We start from the raw sequence: 21,206 nt of genomic DNA on the forward strand, positions 1-21,206 counted from the left end.
TGCAACATATGAGAGAAAGTATTGGTTTCCATGCTCTGATACTGTCACGTTCGTTGTGTAAAGGATTGGACCAAGGTGCAGCGTGGTATGCGTACATGTTTAATGTTAATATTAAACACTCTACAAAATAACAAAGCAACTGAACGTGAAGTTCTAAAGGCTATACATCAAACAAGCCAAACACACAGAAACAAGATCCCACATCTAAAGGTAGGCAAAATGGCTACCTAAGTATGATCCCCAATCAGAGACAACGATCGACAGCTGCCTCTGATTGGGAACCACACCCTGCCAACATAGACATAGATAACATAGATCTACACCTAGAATTTCACACCCTGACCAAACCAACTAGAGATCTCTATGTCAGGGCGTAACAGTGTGGGAGAGTAGACGACCGGACCCGGACTGGGCACCGGTGGAGCGGACAGCTCTGGCACTGGAGTGGAGACGCTGACCGGAGCTGAACTGGACCCCGGTGGAGCGGACTGCTCTGGCTCTGGACTAGAGCAGCTGACCGGGGCTGGACTAGGCACCGGTGGAGTGGACTGCTCTGGCATGGGACTGGAGCAGCTAACCGGAGCTGGACTAGGCACCGGTGGAGCGGACTGCTCTGGCATTGGACTGGAGCAGCTAACCGGAGCTGGACTAGGCACCGGTGGAGCGGACTGCTCTGGCACTGGAGTGGAGCAGTTGATCGGAGCTGGAATGGGCACCGGTGGAGCGGACTGCTCTGGCACTGGAGTGGAGCAATTGACCGGAGCTGGAATGGACACCGGTGGAGCGGACTGCTCTGGCACTGGAGTGGAGCAGCTGACCGGAGCTGGACTAGGCACCGGTGGAGCAGACTGCTCTGACCCTGGACTGGACCGTACCGGGCTGGGGCCACACACCACAGGTCTGGTGCGAGGAGCAGGCACGGGCCGTACCGGGCTAGGGACACGCACCACTGGTCTGGTGCGAGGAGCAGGTACGGGGCGCACCGGGCTGGAGACACGCACCACTGGTTTGGTGCGAGGAGCAGGTACGTGCCGTACCGGGCTAGGGACACGCACCACTGGTTTGGTGCGAGAAGCAGGTACGGGGCGCACCGGGCTGGAGACACGCACCACGGGTCTGTGAAGGCGCCCTGGCGGCACAGTGCGCAACGGCGGCGCATAGCCTGGTGCCTGCACGGTCACACGCTCCTCAAAGCGAGTGCGGGGAGTTGGCTCTGCTCTGCAACCTGGCTTCGCCAGCCTCTGCTCTAAGTACTGAGCTCTCTGCTGCTGAAGGGTTAACTCCTCTCTCAGCTCCTCCTGTTGCCTTGCCAACTCCTCTCTCAGTGCATCCACTGACTTCTTCTCCCTGTGAGCCTCCTGTAGCGCCTCCCTCTGAAGGGAGAACTCCTGCTCCCTCTGAGCTAACAGCCCCCGCAATGTGGTGGTCTCCTCTCTCAGACTGCTGAGCTGCAGGTCTTGGAGGGCCTCTACTATAGCGGCCTCCTCCTCCTCTCGAGTCAGCCTTTTCACGGCCTCCTGCTGCTTCGTCGACCACCCGTGTGCCCCCCCCCAAATTTTTTCTTGGGGTTGCCTCTCGGGCCTCCTTCGTCGTTGTGCACTTCGGATTCGCCGTTTATCCTTTCTCGCTGTCTCCCTCTGCTCCCAAGGAAGGCGATCCATACCTGCCTGGATCTCTTCCCAAGTCCAGGATCCCTTACCGTCCAAAATATCCTCCCATGTCCATGTTGTCTGCTCTTCCTGTTCACGCTGCTTGGTCCGTTGGTGGTGGGATCTTCTGTCACGTTCGTTGTGTAAATGATTGGACCAAGGTGCAGCGTGGTATGCGTACATGTTTAATGTTAATATTAAACACTCTACAAAATAACAAAGCAACTGAACGTGAAGTTCTAAAGGCTATACATCAAACAAGCCAAACACACAGAAACAAGATCCCACAACTAAAGGTAGGCAAAATGGCTACCTAAGTATGATCCCCAATCAGAGACAACGATCAACAGCTGCCTCTGATTGGGAACCACACCCTGCCAACATAGACATAGATAACATAGATCTACACCTAGAATTTCACACCCTGACCAAACCAACTAGAGATCTCTATATCAGGGCGTGACAGTACCCCCCCCCAAAGGTGCGGACTCCGGCCGCAAAACTGACTCATTAGGGGAGGGTCCGGGTGGGCATTTAGCCTCGGTGGCGGCTCCAGCTCCGGGCGCGACGTCCACCTTACTGTCCTCTCCTTTTCTGGCTCCCCGTTGCACACCTGGTCCGGTCTGGACCCCGGCGCGATGCTTCCCCTCTCCGTCCTCCCACAATGCACCAAGCCCTGTCTGGACCCTGGTGTGGGAGCCCTTGACCCTGGAGAGGGGCCGACGTCTGGTTCCGGCTCGGCAGTCCTCCCATGATGCAACAAGTCCTGTCTGGACCCTGGTGTGGGACCCCTTGACCCTGGAGAGGGACCGACATCTGGTTCCGGCTCTGCAGTCCTCCCGCGATGCACCAAGTCCTGTCTGGACCCTGGTGTGGGAGAGTAGACGACCGGACCCGGACTGCTCTGGCATGGGACTGGAGCAGCTAACCGGAGCTGGACTAGGCACCGGTGGAGCAGACTGCTCTGGCATTGGACTGGAGCAGCTAACCGGAGCTGGACTGGGCACCGGTGGAGCGGACTACTCTGGCACTGGAGGGGAGCAGCTGACCGGAGCTAGACTAGGCACCGGTGGAGCGGACTGCTCTGGCACTGGAGTGGAGCAGTTGACCGGAGCTGGAATGGGCACCGGTGGAGTGGACTGCTCTGGCACTGGAGTGGAGCAGTCCACTCCACCGGTGCCTAGTCCAGCCCCGGTCAGCTGCTCTAGTCCAGAGCCAGAGCAGTCCGCTCCACAGGGGTCCAGTTCAGCTCCGGTCAGTGTCTCCACTCCAGTGCCAGAGCTGTCCGCTCCACCGGCGCCCTGGCGGCACAGTGCGCAACGCCGGGGCATAGCCTGGTGCCTGCACGGTCACACGCTCCTCAAAGCGAGTGAGGGGAGTTGGCTCTGCTCTGCAACCTTGCTTCGCCAGCCTCTGCTCTAAGTACTGAGCTCTCTGCTGCTGAAGGGTTAACTCCTCTCTCAGCTCCTCCTGTTGCCTGGCCAACTCCTCTCTCAGTGCATCCACTGACTCCTTCTCCCTGTGAGCCTCCTGTAGCGCCTCCCTCTGAAGGGAGAACTCCTGCTCCCTCTGAGCTAACAGCCCCCGCAATGTGGTGGTCTCCTCTCTCAGACTGCTGAGCTGCAGGTCTTGGACCTACTATACTATAGCGGCCTCCTCCTCCTCCACAGTCAGCCTTTTCACGGCCTCCTGCTGCTTCGTCGACCACTCCGTGTGCCCGATCGACAGCTGCCTCTGATTGGGAACCACACCCTGCCAACATAGACATAGATAACATAGATCTACACCTAGAATTTCACACCCTGACCAAACCAACTAGAGATCTCTATGTCAGGGCGTGACAGATACACACACTTTCATACCAATCTATTTTTCTGCAGTGATACTTGATTGACTGACCAACCAACAACAACAACAGCACAAACAAGGCATAGAAATGTCTGTTAGTGATGGAAATGTACATCAGACAAATACTGTGTAGGGAGGGTACTCTGGAATGTTCAGTCACTTGATTCTTAAAGCAACATTTCTCAGTGATCTATGAGACACTGAACATATAGAACAACTGTATGGAATTGTGTATCCATTCAGTCACCTAGGAAACAACATGGCTACCAAACATGGACCTAGCATAGGCTCTTTCTAATGGAACTCCGTCACTTACTCTTTCCGCTGGAAAGACTGCGGTTGTAGCCGACCGGACTGAAGAACTCAAATATGAAGACGGTCACAGCCACCACGGTCAGGCACATGACGAACATCATCACCCACACCGCTGGACTGTAGGGCTCTGAGGGACAGGACAGGACAGGACAGGACAGGAGAGGAGAGGAGAGGAGAGGAGAGGAGAGGAGAGGAGAGGAGAGGAGAGGAGAGGAGAGGAGAGGAGAGGAGAGGAGAGGAGAGGAGAGGAGAGGAGAGGAGAGGAGAGGAGAGGAGAGGAGAGGAGAGGAGAGGAGAGGAGAGGAGAGGAGAGACAGAGAGGAGAGGAGAGACAGAGAGGAGAGACAGAGAGGAGAGGAGAGGAGAGGAGAGGAGAGGAGAGGAGAGGAGAGGAGAGGAGAGGAGAGGAGAGGAGAGGAGAGGAGAGGAGAGGAGAGGAGAGGAGAGGAGAGACAGTCAGTATAAACACAACTTAGAACACATTGTTGATAGAAGCGACTGAGAATCCATCAGAGGCCAAATAAATCTAAGTTACAGAGCTCCGCGAGCAAACAAACCAGCTAGCTAACACAGCATGACTCACTACTCCAGTGTTTTTGTGTCTTCCAGTCCATTCAGTTCACTGTAATTCAATCTAAAAAAGTATTTCACCTGCTGACAGAGTGGAAGTATAAGCTGAGATGACGTGACAAACTGGGAAAGTAACAACGAAGGCAAGTAAAGATTGAACCACAACACTTTTGAATTGGGAGAGGGTAAGCTGATCCTAGATCAGTGCATACATTTACATTTTACATGTTTTCATTTTTGTCATTCAGCAGACTCTCTTATCCAGAGTGACAGTTAGTGCATTCATCTTAAGATACAGCAGCTAGGTGGGACAACCGCATATCACAGTCATGGTAGGTACAATTTTCCTCAATAAAGTAGCTATCAGCAAAGTTAGAGCTAGAAAGGGAGGGGGAGTGTCAAGTGCAAGTGTTGGTTCAGGAATTGTAAAAAATATAATATTTTTTTTGGGGGGGGGGGTCGAGGTAAGGACAGGGATTATTTCATTTCCACCTGGACCGTCAATAGTGTCCAGATGAACTTCAACCTCATCAGTCATCAGTTCCTTCACTCACCCAGGAAGGCAGAGGGTGAGACGGTTCCGTTGCTACGGGAGACCATGACGCTGATGCCTGTCTCCACGAAGGGGACGGAGAAATCCACGACCTCTGACCTCTCCTCGTTGATGGTGAGGGAGCCGATGGCCATGTCCGCTCGCTGTCCCACCACCTGATGGACGGGAGGAGAAACTACAGTCAGGGAGATAGAGGGGTACACTGGCCTTATAACACAGTATTATAGGAGAAACTACAGTCAGAGAGATAGAGGGGTACACTGGCCTTATAACACAGTATTATAGGATAAACTACAGTCAGAGAGATAGAGGAGTACACTGGCCTTATAACACAATATTATAGGAGAAACTACAGTCAGAGAGATAGAAGGGTACACTGGCGTTATAACACAGTATTATAGGAGAAACTACAGTCAGAGAGATAGAGGGGTACACTGGCCTTATAACACAGTATTATAGGAGAAACTACAGTCAGAGAGATAGAGGGGTACACTGGCCTTATAACACTGTATTATAGGAGAAACTACAGTCAGAGAGATAGAGGTGTCACGCGACGTGTATGCGGTCAGCGAAGTCAAACGCAGGACACAGAGCGGCTGGCAACGTACTTTTACTGAACACAGTAAATATAGTGCAAAAACAACAAACCTCCAAACAGGGAGGAAAACACAATAACCCGTACACCAAAGCAACTGCCGGAATGACAAAGAACAATCACACACAATAACCAATGAGAGACAGGGGGTAATATAGGGAATACAATACAACATAATAGGAAACAGGTGTAAACAATAAAGAACAAACAAGACAAACACCGAAACATCGATCGGCAGTAGCTAGTACTCCGGGGACGACGAACGCCGAAGCCTGCCCGAGCAAGGAGGAGGAGCAGCCTCGGCTGAATCCGTGACAGTACCCCCCCCCTTGACGCGCGGCTCCAGCCGTGCGCCGACCCCGGCCTCGGGGACGGCCAGGAGGACGCGGAGCAGGGCGAGTCGGATGACTCCGGTGGAAATCCCTCAACAGGGAGGGATCTAGGATGTCCCTCCTAGGGACCCAGCACCGTTCCCCCGGACCGTACCCCTCCCACTCCACGAGATACTGCAGACCCCCCATCCGACGCCTCGAATCCAAGATGGACCGGACTGAGTACGCCGGAGCCCCCTCGATGTCTAGTGGGGGTGGAGGAGCCTCTCGTACCTCATTCTCCTGGAGTGGACCAGCTACCACCGGCCTGAGGAGAGACACATGGAACGAGGGGTTAATGCGGTAATTAATGGGCAGTTGTAACCTATAACATACCTCGTTCAATCTCCTCAGGACTTTAAATGACCCCACAAACCGCCGACCCAGCTTCCGGCAGGGCAGGCGAAGGGGCAGATTTCGGGTCGAGAGCCAGACCCGATCTCCCGGTGCATACACCGGAGCCTCACTGCGGTGGTGATCGGCGCCTGCCTTTTTCCGCCTGATGGCCCGCTGCAGATGGACATGCGCAGCGTTCCATGTTTCTTCCGAGCGCCGAAACCACTCATCCACCGCAGGGGCTTCGATCTGGCTCTGATGCCAGGGTGCCAGGACCGGCTGATAACCCAGCACACACTGAAAAGGCGGAAGATTAGTAGAGGAGTGGCGGAGTGAGTTTTGGGCTATCTCTGCCCAGGGGATATACCCCGACCACTCCTCCTGCCGGTCCTGGCAATAGGACCTCAGAAACCTACCCACATCCTGGTTTACTCTCTCCACCTGCCCATTACTCTCAGGGTGAAAACCTGAGGTAAGGTTAATCAAGACCCCCAGACGTTCCATAAACGCCCTCCAGATTCTAGAGGTGAACTGGGGACCCCGATCAGACACTATATCCTCAGGCACCCCGTAGTGCCGGAAGACGTGAGTAAACAGGGCGTCGGCAGTTTGTAGGGCTGTAGGGAGACCTGGCATAGGAATGAAACAGCTGGCCTTAGAAAACCGATCCACAACGACCAAGATCGTAGTGTTCCCCTGGGAGGGGGGAAGGTCCATGACAAAATCCACCGATAGGTGAGACCACGGCCGTTGTGGAACGGGTAGGGGTTGTAACTTCCCTCTGGGCAGGTGTCTAGGCGCCTTACACTGGGCGCACACCGAGCAGGAGGAAACGTAAACCCTCACGTCCCTAGCTAAAGTGGGCCACCAGTACTTCCCACTAAGGCAGTGCACTGTCCGACCAATACCAGGATGACCAGAGGAGGGTGACGTGTGAGCCCAATATATCAGTCGATCACGAACCTCGAGCGGCACGTACTTCCGTCCCTCTGGACACTGTGGGGGAGTAGGGTCGGCACGTAACGCCCGCTCGATGTCCGCATCGACCTCCCACACCACCGGTGCCACCAGACAAGACTCCGGAAGTATGGGAGTGGGCTCAATGGACCTCTCCTCTGTGTCATATCGTCGGGACAGGGCGTCTGCCTTAGCGTTCTGTGACCCTGGTCTATAGGTGAGCTTAAATACAAATCGGGTAAGAAATATGGCCCACCTAGCCTGGCGAGGGTTCAGTCTCCTCGCTGCCCGGATGTACTCCAGGTTACGATGGTCAGTCAGAATGAGAAAATGGTGTTTAGCCCCCTCAAGCCAATGCCTCCACACCTTCAGGGCTTGAACCACCGCTAGCTGCTCCCTGTCCCCCACGTCATTTGCGCTCCGCCGGACTGAGCTTCTTAGAATAGAAAGCACAGGGGCAGAGTTTTGGTGGCGTACCCAAGCGCTGAGACAGTATAGCACCGATCCCCGCCTCGGACGCATCCACCTCAACTTGGAACGCCAAAGAGGGATCCGGATGTGCCAGCACCGGAGCCGAGGTGAACAGGTCCTTCAGTCTAAACGCCCTGTCCGCCTCAGCCGACCACTGCAGACGCACCGGGCCCCCCTTTAGCAGGGAGGTGATGGGAACTGCTACCTGTCCAAAGCCCCGGATAAACCTCCGGTAGTAATTGGCAAAACCCAAGAACCGCTGCACCTCCTTCACCGTGGTGGGAGTCGGCCAATTACGCACGGCTGAAACGCGGTCAATCTCCATCTCCACCCCTGACGCGGACAACCGATGTCCCAGGAAGGAGATGGACTCCTGGAAAAACAGACATTTCTCCGCCTTCGCATACAGGTCATGCTCCAACAGTCTACCAAGCACCCGATGCACCAGGGACACATGCTCGGCTCGTGTAGCGGAGTATATTAGAATGTCATCAATATACACCACTACACCCTGTCCATGCAAATCCCGGAAAATCTCGTCCACAAACGATTGGAAGACTGAAGGAGCATTCATTAAACCGTATGGCATGACGAGGTACTCATAGTGACCCGAGGTGGTACTGAATGCTGTCTTCCACTCATCTCCCTCCCTAATGCGCACCAGGTTGTACGCGCTCCTGAGATCCAATTTTGTGAAGAATCGCGCCCCGTGTAATGACTCCGTCATACTAGCAATCAGAGGGAGAGGATAGCTGTATTTGATTGTAATCTGAGTGAGACCACGGTAATCAATACACGGGCATAAACCCCCATCCTTCTTCTTCACAAAAAAGAAACTCGAGGACGCAGGGGAAGTGGACGATCGTATGTATCCCTGTCTTAGAGATTCGGTGACATATGTCTCCATAGCTGCCGTCTCCTCCTGAGACAGAGGATACACATGACTACGAGGAAGCGCAGCGCCTACCTGGAGGTCTATCGCACAATCCCCCTGTCGATGAGGTGGTAATTGAGTCGCCTTCTTTTTACAGAAGGCGAGTGCCAAATCGGCATACTCAGGAGGAATGTGCATGGTGGGAACTTGGTTCGGGCTTTCCACCGTCGTTGCCCCTACGGAAACACCTACACACCGCCCGACCATCCCTTGAGAGCCCTCTGTTGCCATGAAATGTTGGGGTCATGAGATGTTAACCAGGGAAGCCCCAACACCACGGGAAACGCAGGAGAATCAATCAAATATAACCGTATAATCTCCTCATGGCCCTCCTGCGTCTTCATCTTAAGTGGCGCTGTGACCTCCCTAATCAATCCCGACCCCAAAGGGCAGCTATCTAGGGCATGGATGGGGAAGGGCACATCAACTGGTACAATAGGAATCCCTAACTTATACGTGAACCGGCGATCGATAAAATTCCCAGCTGCGCCTGAATCTACTAGCACCTTATGCTGGGAGTGAGGAGAAACCTCGGGAAACACAACTTTAATACACATATGCGCAACAGAGAGCTCTGGGTGAGTTGGGTGCTTACTCACCTGGAATGACTCATCAGTGCGCTGCCTACTGCCTCGATTCCTAGGAGACCCTCCCCAGCACCGAAACCGCAGTGTGTCCTCTGCGGCCACAGTTGGTGCAGGGGACGGCCTCTCTTCTGGTCTCTCTCCTGGTCTCCCTAGCACCAGCACCCCCGAGCTCCATAGGGCTCGGCTCGGAAGTGCTGGGGGATGGAATGGACGGCCCCGACTCCGGACGTCCGCGGGTAGCCAACAGGGTATCTAGGCGAATCGACATGTCCACCAGCTGATCGAAGCTTAGGTTGGTGTCCCTGCAGGCTAATTCCCGACGCACGTCCTCCCTCAGGCTACACCTGTAGTGGTCGATGAGGGCCCTCTCATTCCATCCCGCGTTGGCAGCCAGAGTCCGGAAGTCCAGTGCGAACTCCTGCGCGCTCCTCTTCCCCTGTCTGAGGTGGAACAGACGCTCACCCGCCGCCTTCCCCTCGGGGGGATGATCGAACACCGCCCTGAAGCAGCGGGTGAACTCCGCATAGTTGACTGTAGCGGCGTCTATTCCCCCCCACTCGGCGTTGGCCCACTCCAGCGCCTTGCCGGACAGACAGGAGATGAGGGCGGACACGCTCTCGTATCCCGAGGGCACCGGGTGGATGGTTGCCAGGTAGAGTTCCACTTGGAGCAGGAAATTCCTGACACCCGGCCGCTGTGCCATCATAAGCCCTCAGGAGCGAGAGCCGAATCCCACTGGACCCCGGAGGTGAAGCGATGGGTATAGCTGATGGTGGTGGTATCGTCGGAGGAGGTGTGGGCAAACCTCCTCTTTCCCATCGCTCCATGGTGTTCACCACCCGTTCCATGGCACCGCCGCTCCTGCTGACTCCATGTCTAGGTGTGTGATTCTGTCACGCGACGTGTATGCGGTCAGCGAAGTCAAACGCAGGACACAGAGCGGCTGGCAACGTACTTTTACTGAACACAGTAAATATAGTGCAAAAACAACAAACCTCCAAACAGGGAGGAAAACACAATAACCCGTACACCAAAGCAACTGCCAGAATGACAAAGAACAATCACACACAATAACCAATGAGAGACAGGGGGTAATATAGGGAATACAATACAACATAATAGGAAACAGGTGTAAACAATAAAGACCAAACAAGACAAACACCGAAACATCGATCGGCAGTAGCTAGTACTCCGGGGACGACGAACGCCGAAGCCTGCCCGAGCAAGGAGGAGGAGCAGCCTCGGCTGAATCCGTGACAAGAGGAGTACACTGGCCTTATAACACAGTATTATAGGAGAAACTACAGTCAGAGAGATAGAGGAGTACACTGGCGTTATAACACAGTATTATAGGAGAAACTACAGTCAGAGAGATAGAGGAGTACACTGGCCTTATAACACAGTATTATAGGAGAAACTACAGTCAGAGAGATAGAGGGGTACACTGGCCTTATAACACAGTATTATAGGAGAAACTACAGTCAGAGAGATAGAGGAGTACACTGGCCTTATAACACAGTATTATAGGAGAAACTACAGTCAGAGAGATAGAGGGGTACACTGGCCTTATAACACAGTATTATAGGAGAAACTACAGTCAGAGAGATAGAGGGGTACACTGGCCTTTAACACATAATTATAGGAGAAACTACAGTCAGAGAGATAGAGGAGTACACTGGCCTTATAACACAGTATTATAGGAGAAACTACAGTCAGAGAGATAGAGGGGTACACTGGCCTTATAACACAGTATTATAGGAGAAACTACAGTCAGAGAGATAGAAGAGTACACTGGCCTTATAACACATTATTATAGGAGAAACTACAGTCAGAGAGATAGAGGGGTACACTGGCCTTATAACACAGTATTATAGGATAAACTACAGTCAGAGAGATAGAGGAGTACACTGGCCTTATAACACAATATTATAGGAGAAACTACAGTCAGAGAGATAGAGGGGTACACTGGCCTTATAACACAGTATTATAGGATAAACTACAGTCAGAGAGATAGAGGAGTACACTGGCGTTATAACACAGTATTATAGGAGAAACTACAGTCAGAGAGATAGAGGGGTACACTGACCTTATAACACAGTATTATAGGAGAAACTACAGTCAGAGAGATAGAGGGGTACACTGGCCTTATAACACAGTATTATAGGAGAAACTACAGTCAGAGAGATAGAGTGGTACACTGGCCTTATAACACAGTATTATAGGAGAAACTACAGTCAGAGAGATAGAGGGGTACACTGGCCTTATAACACACTATTATAACACAGGTCTAAAAACAACCCCTATCCTCCTTCGCCTCGTCCCTACACCTATAACAGGGTTCCCGAACTGGCGGCCCGCGGCCCGAATTTGGCCCAAGGGTGGTTTTATTTGGCCCCCCAAGTTTTCTGAGCAAAGAAAATATAATTTCAACCAAAAAAATATTGGTGGGGAATTTTCATTGTAGGACATAAAAGACTGTAAAAACACCAGGCAATCAGCTCCAAGTGATTTCAATTTAAGAAATCTGTTCCCAAGTATTCCCACGCTTAATAGAGAGACATGATCGTATACATTTGTAAGCAAGGTGTGAAATGATTATGTTTTAGTCAAAAATTATATCTGTTTGGGCTTCTTGCGGTCAATTTGCAGTCTACAAATTATTTGTAATTGTATTCCGGCCCCCCGACCATCCGCTCAAGAACAAATCGTCCCGTGGCTGAATCTAGTTGATGATCCCTGCCCTATAACCTGTCTGACCCTAGATATGGGTTAGCACCTTATGTAGTCTGCTGAATGGGCTACAACACAGTGTGAACACCATCCACGTGTCTCCTCCTATACATCTCTTCATCACACAAAGTGAGTTAGCCCCCATCTAAATTGAAAACTGCTGTGTCGGCTGATTGAATAAGTGAAATGTTAATCTGCATTAGACATGGCACATCCTCATTTCAGAGTAAATCAGCAGAAAAAGGGGAGTGAGCAGCAACACAACACACACTCCCCTCTGTCAAGTCTCTGGATTAGCGGCAGGCTTTGGAACATCTGATCAAAAGACCAGAATTAGCCTGAGAAAATAAAACGCACTTATCCGTTTGCATGTGAATGTAGGTGGATAGCACCATTGGCCCTGGTTCAAGCCATAAAGATGACAGATAAAGAGGAAGTAGAGCAGGGAGTGAGATTGTTTCTGCTCCCATGACAACCAGGCTGTACCAGCGTTCCCCGTGGGACCTGAGGAGGCGCAGCGGGACACTTCCCCCAAACACCCCCCCCCCCCCCCCCCCCCCCCCCCCCCCCCCCCCCATCCCGCTCGCTCACAGTGTTTGTGTGTGTCTGTGAGTGTCGGTGTGTGTCGGTGTGTGTGTGTGTGTGTGTGTGTGTGTGATTTTGTTCACGTATGTGTGTGTGTGCAGGACACTTTCCCGAAACAACAGCCCCCTGTTTATCTCTCAGAAAAAGAGCTGTAATACCCAGGGGGTGTCTGTGACTGTGTCAGTGTGTGTCAGTGTGTGTCAGTGTGTGACCGTGTGTGTCAGTGTGTGTCAGTGTGTGTCAGTGTGTGTCAGTGTGTGTCCGTGTGTGTCAGTGTGTGTCAGTGTGTGTCAGTGTGTGTCAGTGTGTGACCGTGTGTGACCGTGTGTGTCAGTGTGTGTCAGTGTGTGTCAGTGTGTGTCAGTGTGTGTCAGTGTGTGACCGTGTGTGTCAGTGTGTGTTCATGTGTGTGTTCATGTGTGTGTTCATGTGTGCACATGCTTGTCAATGTTGCATACGTGCTTCTGTGTGAGAGAGAGTAAGTGCCTTTGGATAAGAGCGTCTGCTAAATGACTAAAATGGAAATGTATGTAAGTGTGCGTAAGTGCGTGCCTGTGTGTATGTATGTGTGTGTGTGTCTGTGTGTATGTGTGTGTGTGTGTGTGTGTGTGTGTGTGTGTATGTGTATGGGTGTGTGTGTGTGTGTGTGTGTGTATGGGTGTGTGTGTGTGTGTGTGTGTGTGTATGTGTGTGTGTGTGTGTGTGTGTGTGTGTGTGTGTGTGTGTGTGTGTGTGTGTGTGTGTGTGTGTGTGTGTGTAATAAACGATGTCTGTCTGTGAGTGCTGGCTGTGGTTAAGGTCCCATAACTCTGTCTGTGATTGATGTGACACCCAGCGTTTAACTGGTTTCCCCGGAGGCAGCAGCACAGGCCAGGGAACGCTTGAACATACACAGCCAACACACAGCCAACGAAACACACACACACACACAGAGCAACAGACACACATACACATGCACACACACACACACACACACACACACACTAAGCTACAGCAACCTACACAAACACACTGAGGAACAACACAAACACATGCTCAGAGCTACACACACGTACATTCTCATGCAGAGCTATAGTCGCACAACAGCGAAACACTAAGAAACAGCAAGCCTGACCTTCCAACCAGGAAGAAAAACCACCTTACGAGGTCCTTAACTGCCATACATCATGACCTCTGAACGGGAGGGCCCCCGTCATGTGACCTCACTCTAATCCATCAATCATCAGTCATCCAATCAATCAAATGTTATTCGTACAGCAGGCCTTTTAAATGGAGACTCCCCCTAATGTAATGGCAGCAGGCAGTGTGCCAAGTCTCAGTGCTCCTCTCCTCTCTGGCAACAGCTGCTGTGGAAAGTAGCGTTGACCTTTTTCCAACAACCATTATGGTCAAGAAGAACAACGTACTGTAGCCTACCAATGTCTAATCAATCAGTCACGTTTTACAGACCTCTCCAATCATGCCGTTCCACACCCCGTCAATCTTCTTCCCGTGCTTCCCATTGGTCACCAGGTAGAGGTCGTAGGTGAAACCCACGATCTTGGCCAATCGCTTGAGGATGTCGATGCAGAAACCCTTACAGCACTGTTTCTTTGGGGGATCCTGGACAGGAATACTGGAGGAGGAAGGAAGAGGGAGACGAGGTGGAGGAGAGGATAGAGAGAGAGAGAGAGAGAGCGAGAGAGAGAGAGAGAGAGAGAGAGAGAGAGAGAGAGAGAGAGAGTGAGCAAGAGAGAGAGAGAACGTGAGAGAGAGCATGAGAGAGAGAAAGAAATAGAGATAGATAGCGAGAGAGAGAGAGAGAGAGAGAGAGAGAGAGAGAGAGAGAGAGAGAGAGAGAGAGAGAGAGCGTGAGAGAGGGAGAGAGAGAGAGGGAGAGAGAATATATAACATTTAAAATATGTTGTTTGATTTAAGACAAAGAATGTCTCTCTTCTTCTTTTTCTTACACTGGCTAAGACCCTCCCCCTCAGTCAGGGCAACACTCCATACAGGAAATCACAGTTATGGATTATGCCTTTAAGTGAGAGTCAAATAGTGCTGCCACATGATAATTGTTCTCATCCCTCCTAGAGGTGGTGAACCGTGAGGCGTGGACCTCTATTGCAGCTATATTGTGTTCGTGTCCAATTTAACCCCCATACAGTATATCTTCAATTTAATCACATATAACCCCATATACCATCTGGGCTCACACTCAACACTACATTGTCGATTAGGATGAGAGGTTATGTGGAGAGTGGAGGGTTAATACGTTATTTGTTTGAGTTCAATACACCATGGAAGTGAATATGTAATATGTTGACACCACGTGATCATTACACTGGAGACACTTGATATTACGAAGGTCGATCTCTGAAAAACGACAGTTCCATTTTGCTGATGTGTTTGTCTCCAGGGGCGTCTGGTTGCTACTGTATGTGTGTCACTAGGGAATTACCCGTATTTTACTGTGTCCTCCAAGACCCTGGACAGTCCCCTGATGAAGTGTAAGGAATTAATTTTATTGTGTATTGGACAGGAACATAATTGTCTAATTTGACCCTTCACCCCTGCCCTCTGACCTGGCGTTGAGGGGTCGTCGGCAGGGTACAGAGTCTCTGATGCAGGTGTTGGAGGCGGCGTCAGCCAGCTCCACGATGACAAACGGACGTTCCTCCAGAGTGACCACGCGCAGGTGCTGGGCGCCATCGGGGGGTTGGAGGAACGGACCATAACGCGACCACGCTGGGTAAACCAAATCCAACTTACCGTTCTCCCACATCCCTACCTGGGGAAAGAGAAGGGAGCGGGTTAGAGAGGACACACACACACACCTTTCTCTTATCAACCAACCCCGGGAAGGAGAAGGGAGTGGGTTACACACACACACACCCTCACACACACACACACACAGTGTGCCATCCAGTGTATTGTATTGTACTGTATGTGAACCAGTGAGTAGAGAAAGAACAGGTCTGACAGCATTTCGACCACACTTAGACCACAGGTCCTCCACCAGCGTTCAATCACATCCCCTTCAGAAGAAACAGTCAACAGACAGTACCTCCAGACAGGAAGAGAACATTCAGACCCAGGATTCTCTCAACCACACACACACACACACACACACACTTAAACACACACACACACACACAGCAGCCAAACCAGGGGTATTGAGATAGCAGTAATCCACACATTGCCAAAAATAGTTATTCCAATTGAAGCAACGAGAGACACATAAAGACGATCTCACACTAGAACTGAACAACTGTATTCCCTACAAACTGAGGACTTTCCATAGGTCTAAAGCCTTGGTCTTGTCACTATTGAGTGCAGTGATCTGGAAAAGGAGTACTGTAGCGTGTGACTGAATACAGTGTACCATATAAGGTAAGCTGATGTTCTGACTGAATAACTTTAACTACATAAACCAGCCACTAGATCAGCTGCACAACACATATACACTACCATTCAAAAGTTTGGGGTCACTTAGAAATGTCCTTGTTTTCGAAAGAAAAGCAATTTTTTTGTCCATTAAAATAACATCAAATTGATCAGAAATACAGTGTAGACATTGTTAATGTTGTAAATGGCTACTGTAGCTGGAAACGGGTGTTTTTTTATGGAATATCTACATAGGCGTACAGAGCCCCATTATCAGCAACCATCAATCCTGTGTTCCAATGGCACGTTGTGTTTGCTAATCCAAGTTGATCATTTTAAAAGGCTAATTGTCACGATCGTTATGAGAAGCGGACCAAGGCGCAGCGGGATAGGCGTACATACTTTATTGAAGTGTACACAACACAAACAAAAACAACAAAACGATACGCGAAGTCCTAGGTCATAACACAAACCAAACGGAACAAGATCCCACAAAACTAAAATGCCAAAAGGCTGCCTAAGTATGGTCCCCAATCAGAGACAACGAGCTACAGCTATCTCTGATTGGGAACCACCCTGGCCAACATAGAAATAAACGATCTAGAACAAAACCCATAGAAAACTAAACATAACAAGTCCACACCCTGGCTCAACATTTAAGAGTCCCCAGAGCCAGGGCGTGACAGTACCCCCCCCCCAAAGGCGCGGACAGCGACCGCGCCAACCAAACACAACAGGGGAGGGGCCAGGTGGGCATTCCGCCTCGGAGGCGGATCCGGCTCCGGGCGTGACCACCACTCTCCCTCTACCCCCCCGTAGCATCCCTGGTCTGGTCTGGCCCCGCTGGCCGGAGCTGGACTGGACACCAGTGTAGCGGATTGCTCTGGCTCCGGAGTGGAGCAGCTGACCGGTGCCGGACCAGGCACCGGTGGAACAGGCACGGACCGTGCCGGACTGACGACGCGCACCACTGGCTTGGTGCGGGGAGCAGGAACGGGCCGGACCGGGCTGGCGACGCGCACCACTGGCTTGGTGCGGGGAGCAGGAACGGGCCGGACCGGGCTGACGACGCGCACCACTGGCTTGGTGCGGGGAGCAGGAACGGGCCGGACCGGGCTGGCGACGCGCACCACTGGCTTGGTGCGGGGAGCAGGAACGGGCCGGACCGGGCTGACGACGCGCACCACTGGCTTGGTGCGGGGAGCAGGAACGGGCCGGACCGGGCTGGCGACGCGCACCACTGGCTTGGTGCGGGGAGCAGGAACGGGCCGGACCGGGCTGACGACGCGCACCACTGGCTTGGTGCGGGGAGCAGGAACAGGCCGGACCGGGCTGGCGACGCGCACCACAGGCTTGGTGCGAGGGACAGGAACAGGCCGGACCGGGCTGGCGACGCGCACCACTGGCTTGGTGCGGGGAGCAGGAACAGGCCGGGCTGGACTGGGAACACGCACCATAGGCTTGGTGCGGGGAGCAGGAACAGGCCGGACCGGGCTGACGACGCGCACCACAGGCTTGGTGCGAGGGACAGGAACAGGCCGGACCGGGCTGGCAACGCGCACCACAGGCTTGGTGCGAGGGACAGGAACAGGCCGGGCTGGACTGTGGAGACGGACTGGAGGTCTGGAGCGGAGAGCTGACACAACCCGTCTGGCTGAATGCCTATTTCCACACACTCTGTGTGAGGCATCAGCACAGGACGTACAGGGCTGTGCACTCGTACTGGCACTACAGCACGTGGCACTGGCGCAGGATATCCGGGACCAAGGAGGGGTACTGGAGGCCACGAGCATTGAGCCGGCACACTCCGTCCTGGCTGCATGCCCACCTTAGCACGACACGTGCGTGGTGCTAGCACAGGACGTACAGGACTGTGCCGGAACACTCGCAGCACAGTACGTGGCTCCGCATACCACGGAACCTGCCCAGTCTCACGCTACCTAGCCTGTGTACGGGGAGTTGGCTCTGCTCTACCTCTAGGCTCCGCCAACCACCCTTCCAGCCCCCCAAACCTGGTGGCCTCCTCTCCTAGATTGCCGATGCGGCCTGTAGCTGCCTCCAGCAGCCCCGTCGTCCACGGCGTGTGCCCCCCAAAAAATTTACTTGGGGTTGCCTCTCGCGTGTCCGTCGTCGGCACGGTTGGCGCCGTTTCTCCTCTCCTGCCTGGGCCTTTACTTCTGCCCATGGCCCTCTGCCCGCGAATATGTCCTCCCAAGACCACCATTCGCCCACCTGGGACATCTCCAACCTCTCCTGTTTGGCACGCTGCTTGGTCCTCTCTTGGTGGGATCTTCTGTCACGATCGTTATGAGAAGCGGACCAAGGCGCAGCGTGATAGGCGTACATACTTTATTGAAGTGTACACAACACGAACAAAAACAACAAAACGATACGCAAAGTCCTAGGTCATAACACAAACCAAACGGAAAAAGATCCCACAAAACTAAAATGCCAAAAGGCTGCCTAAGTATGGTCCCCAATCAGAGACAACGAGCTACAGCTGTCTCTGATTGGGAACCACCCTGGCCAACATAGAAATAAACGATCTAGAACAAAACCCATAGAAAACTAAACATAACAAGTCCACACCCTGGCTCAACATTTAAGAGTCCCCAGAGCCAGGGCGTGACACTAATTGATCATTAGAAAACCCTTTTGCAATTATGTTAGCACAGCTGAAAACTGTGGTGCTGATTAAAGAAGCAATAAAACGGGCCTTCTTGAGACTAGTTGAGTATCTGGAGTATCAGAAATTGTGGGTTCGATTACAGGCTCAAAATGGCCAGAAACAAATAACTTTCTTCTGAAACTCTTCAGTCTATTCTTGTTCTGAGAAATTAAGGCTATTCCATGCGAGAAATTGCCAAGAAACTGAAGATCTCGTACAACGCTGTGTACTACTCCCTTCACAGGACAGCGCAAACTGGCTCTAACCAGAATATAAAGAGGAGTGGGAGGCCCCGGTGCACAAGTGAGCAAGAGGACAAATACATTAGAGTGTCTAGTTTGAGAAAAAAGCGCCTCACAGGTCCTCAACTGGCAGCTTCATTAAATAGTACCCACAAAACACTAGTCTCAACGTCAACAGTGAAGAGGCGACTCCGGGATGCTGACCTTCTAGGCAGAGTTGCAAAGAAAAAGCCATATCTCAGTCTGCCCATCATAATATTTTCTTTTTATTGGGCAGTCTGAGATATGGCTTTTTCTTTGCAACTCTGCCTAGAAGGTCAGCATCCCGGAGTCGCCTCTTCACTGTTGACATTGAGACTGGTGTTTTGCGGGTACCGAGTGGCGCAGCGGTCTAAGGCATAGGGCGTCGTCCGGGTTTGGCCGGTGTAGGCCGTCATTGTAAATAAGAATTTGTTCTTAACTGACTTGCCTAGTTAAATAAAGGTTAAATAAAAAATAAAAAATAAATAAAAAATTTATGAAGCTGCCAGTTGAGGACCTGTGAGGCGCCTTTTTCTCAAACTAGACACTCTAATATATTTGTCCTCTTGCTCAGTTGTGCACCGGGGCCTCCCACTCCTCTTTCTATTCTGGTTAGAGCCAGTTTACGCTGTTCTGTGAAGGGAGTAGTACACAGCGTTGTACGAGATCTTCAGTTTCTTGGCAATTTCTCGCATGGAATAGCCTTCATTTCTCAGAACAAGAATAGACTGAAGAGTTTCAGAAGAAAGTTATTTGTTTCTGGTCATTTTGAGCCTGTAATCGAACCCACAATTTCTGATGCTCCAGATACTCAACTAGTCTCAAGAAGGCCCGTTTTATTTCTTCTTTAATCAGCACAACAGTTTTCAGCTGTGCTAACATAATTGCGAAAGGGTTTTCTAATGATCAATTAGCCTTTTAAAATGATCAACTTGGATTAGCAAACACAACGTGCCATTGGAACACAGGACTGATGGTTGCTGATAATGTGCCTCTGTACGCCTATGTACAGTGGGGAAAAAAAGTATTTAGTCAGCCACCAATTGTGCAAGTTCTCCCACTTAAAAATATGAGAGAGGCCTGTAATTTTCATCATATGTACACGTCAACTATGACAGAGAAAATGAGAAAAAAAATCCAGAAAATCACATTGTAGGATTTTTTATGAATTTATTTGCAAATTATGGTGGAAAATAAGTATTTGGTCAATAACAAAAGTTTCTCAATACTTTGTTATATACCCTTTGTTATCAATGACACAGGTCAAACGTTTTCTGTAAGTCTTCACAAGGTTTTCACACACTGTTGCTGGTATTTTGGCCCATTCCTCCATGCAGATCTCCTCTAGAGCAGTGATGTTTTGGGGCTGTCGCTGGGCAATACGGACTTTCAACTCCCGCCAAAGATTTTCTATGGGGTTGAGATCTGGAGACTGGCTAGGCCACTCCAGGACCTTGAAATGCTTCTTACGAAGCCACTCCTTCGTTGCCCGGGCGGTGTGTTTGGGATCATTGTCATGCTGAAAGACCCAGCCAAGTTTCATCTTCAATGCCCTTGCTGATGGAAGGAGGTTTTCACTCAAAATCTCACGATACATGGCCCCATTCATTCTTTCCTTTACACGGATCAGTCGTCCTGGTCCCTTTGCAGAAAAACAGCCCCAAAGCATGATGTTTCCACCCCCATGCTTCACAGTAGGTATGGTGTTCTTTGGATGCAACTCAGCATTCTTTGTCCTCCAAACACGACGAGTTGAGTTTTTACCAAAAAGTTATATTTTGGTTTCATCTGACATTCTCCCAATCCTCTTCTGGATCATCCAAATGCACTCTAGCAAACTTCAGATGGGTCTGGACATGTACTGGCTTAAGCAGGGGGACACGTCTGGCACTGCAGGATTTGAGTCCCTGGCAGCGTAGTGTGTTACTGATGGTAGGCTTTGTTACTTTGGTCCCAGCTCTCTGCAGGTCATTCACTAGGTCCCCCCGTGTGGTTCTGGGATTTTTGCTCACTGTTCTTGTGATCATTTTGACCCCACAGGGTGAGATCTTGCGTAGAGCCCCAGATCGAGGGAGATTATCAGTGGTCTTGTATGTCTTCCATTTCCTAATAATTGCTCCCACAGTTGATTTCTTCAAACCAAGCTGCTTACCTATTGCAGATTCAGTCTTCCCAGCCTGGTGCAGGTCTACAATTTTGTTTCTGGTGTCCTTTGACAGCTCTTTGGTCTTGGCCATAGTGGAGTTTGGAGTGTGACTGTTTGAGGTTGTGGACAGGTGTCTTTTATACTGATAACAAGTTCAAACAGGTGCCATTAATACAAGTAACGAGTGGAGGACAGAGGAGCCTCTTAAAGAAGAAGTTACAGGTCTGTGAGAGCCAGAAATCTTGCTTGTTTGTAGGTGACC

At 51.3% G+C, this 21,206-nt stretch overlaps 1 protein-coding gene across 1 annotated transcript in view; it reads right to left on the reverse strand.

The window, feature by feature from the left end:
- LOC311119009 (uncharacterized protein) overlaps positions 1-21,206 on the reverse strand; it is a gene marked incomplete at both ends in the record, with an annotated part of 53,089 nt that overhangs the window by 22,180 nt on the left and 9,703 nt on the right. The window contains 5 exon segments of the mRNA XM_084193758.1: positions 3,814-3,939; positions 4,937-5,090; positions 13,951-14,103; positions 15,052-15,067; positions 15,069-15,271. Coding sequence (XP_084049884.1) covers positions 3,814-3,939; positions 4,937-5,090; positions 13,951-14,103; positions 15,052-15,067; positions 15,069-15,271 — 652 coding nt within the window.

Source organism: Coregonus lavaretus, assembly GCF_964263955.1.
Source record: "Coregonus lavaretus genome assembly, contig: HAP1_SCAFFOLD_2754, whole genome shotgun sequence".
Classification (NCBI taxonomy): Eukaryota; Metazoa; Chordata; class Actinopteri; order Salmoniformes; family Salmonidae; genus Coregonus; species Coregonus lavaretus.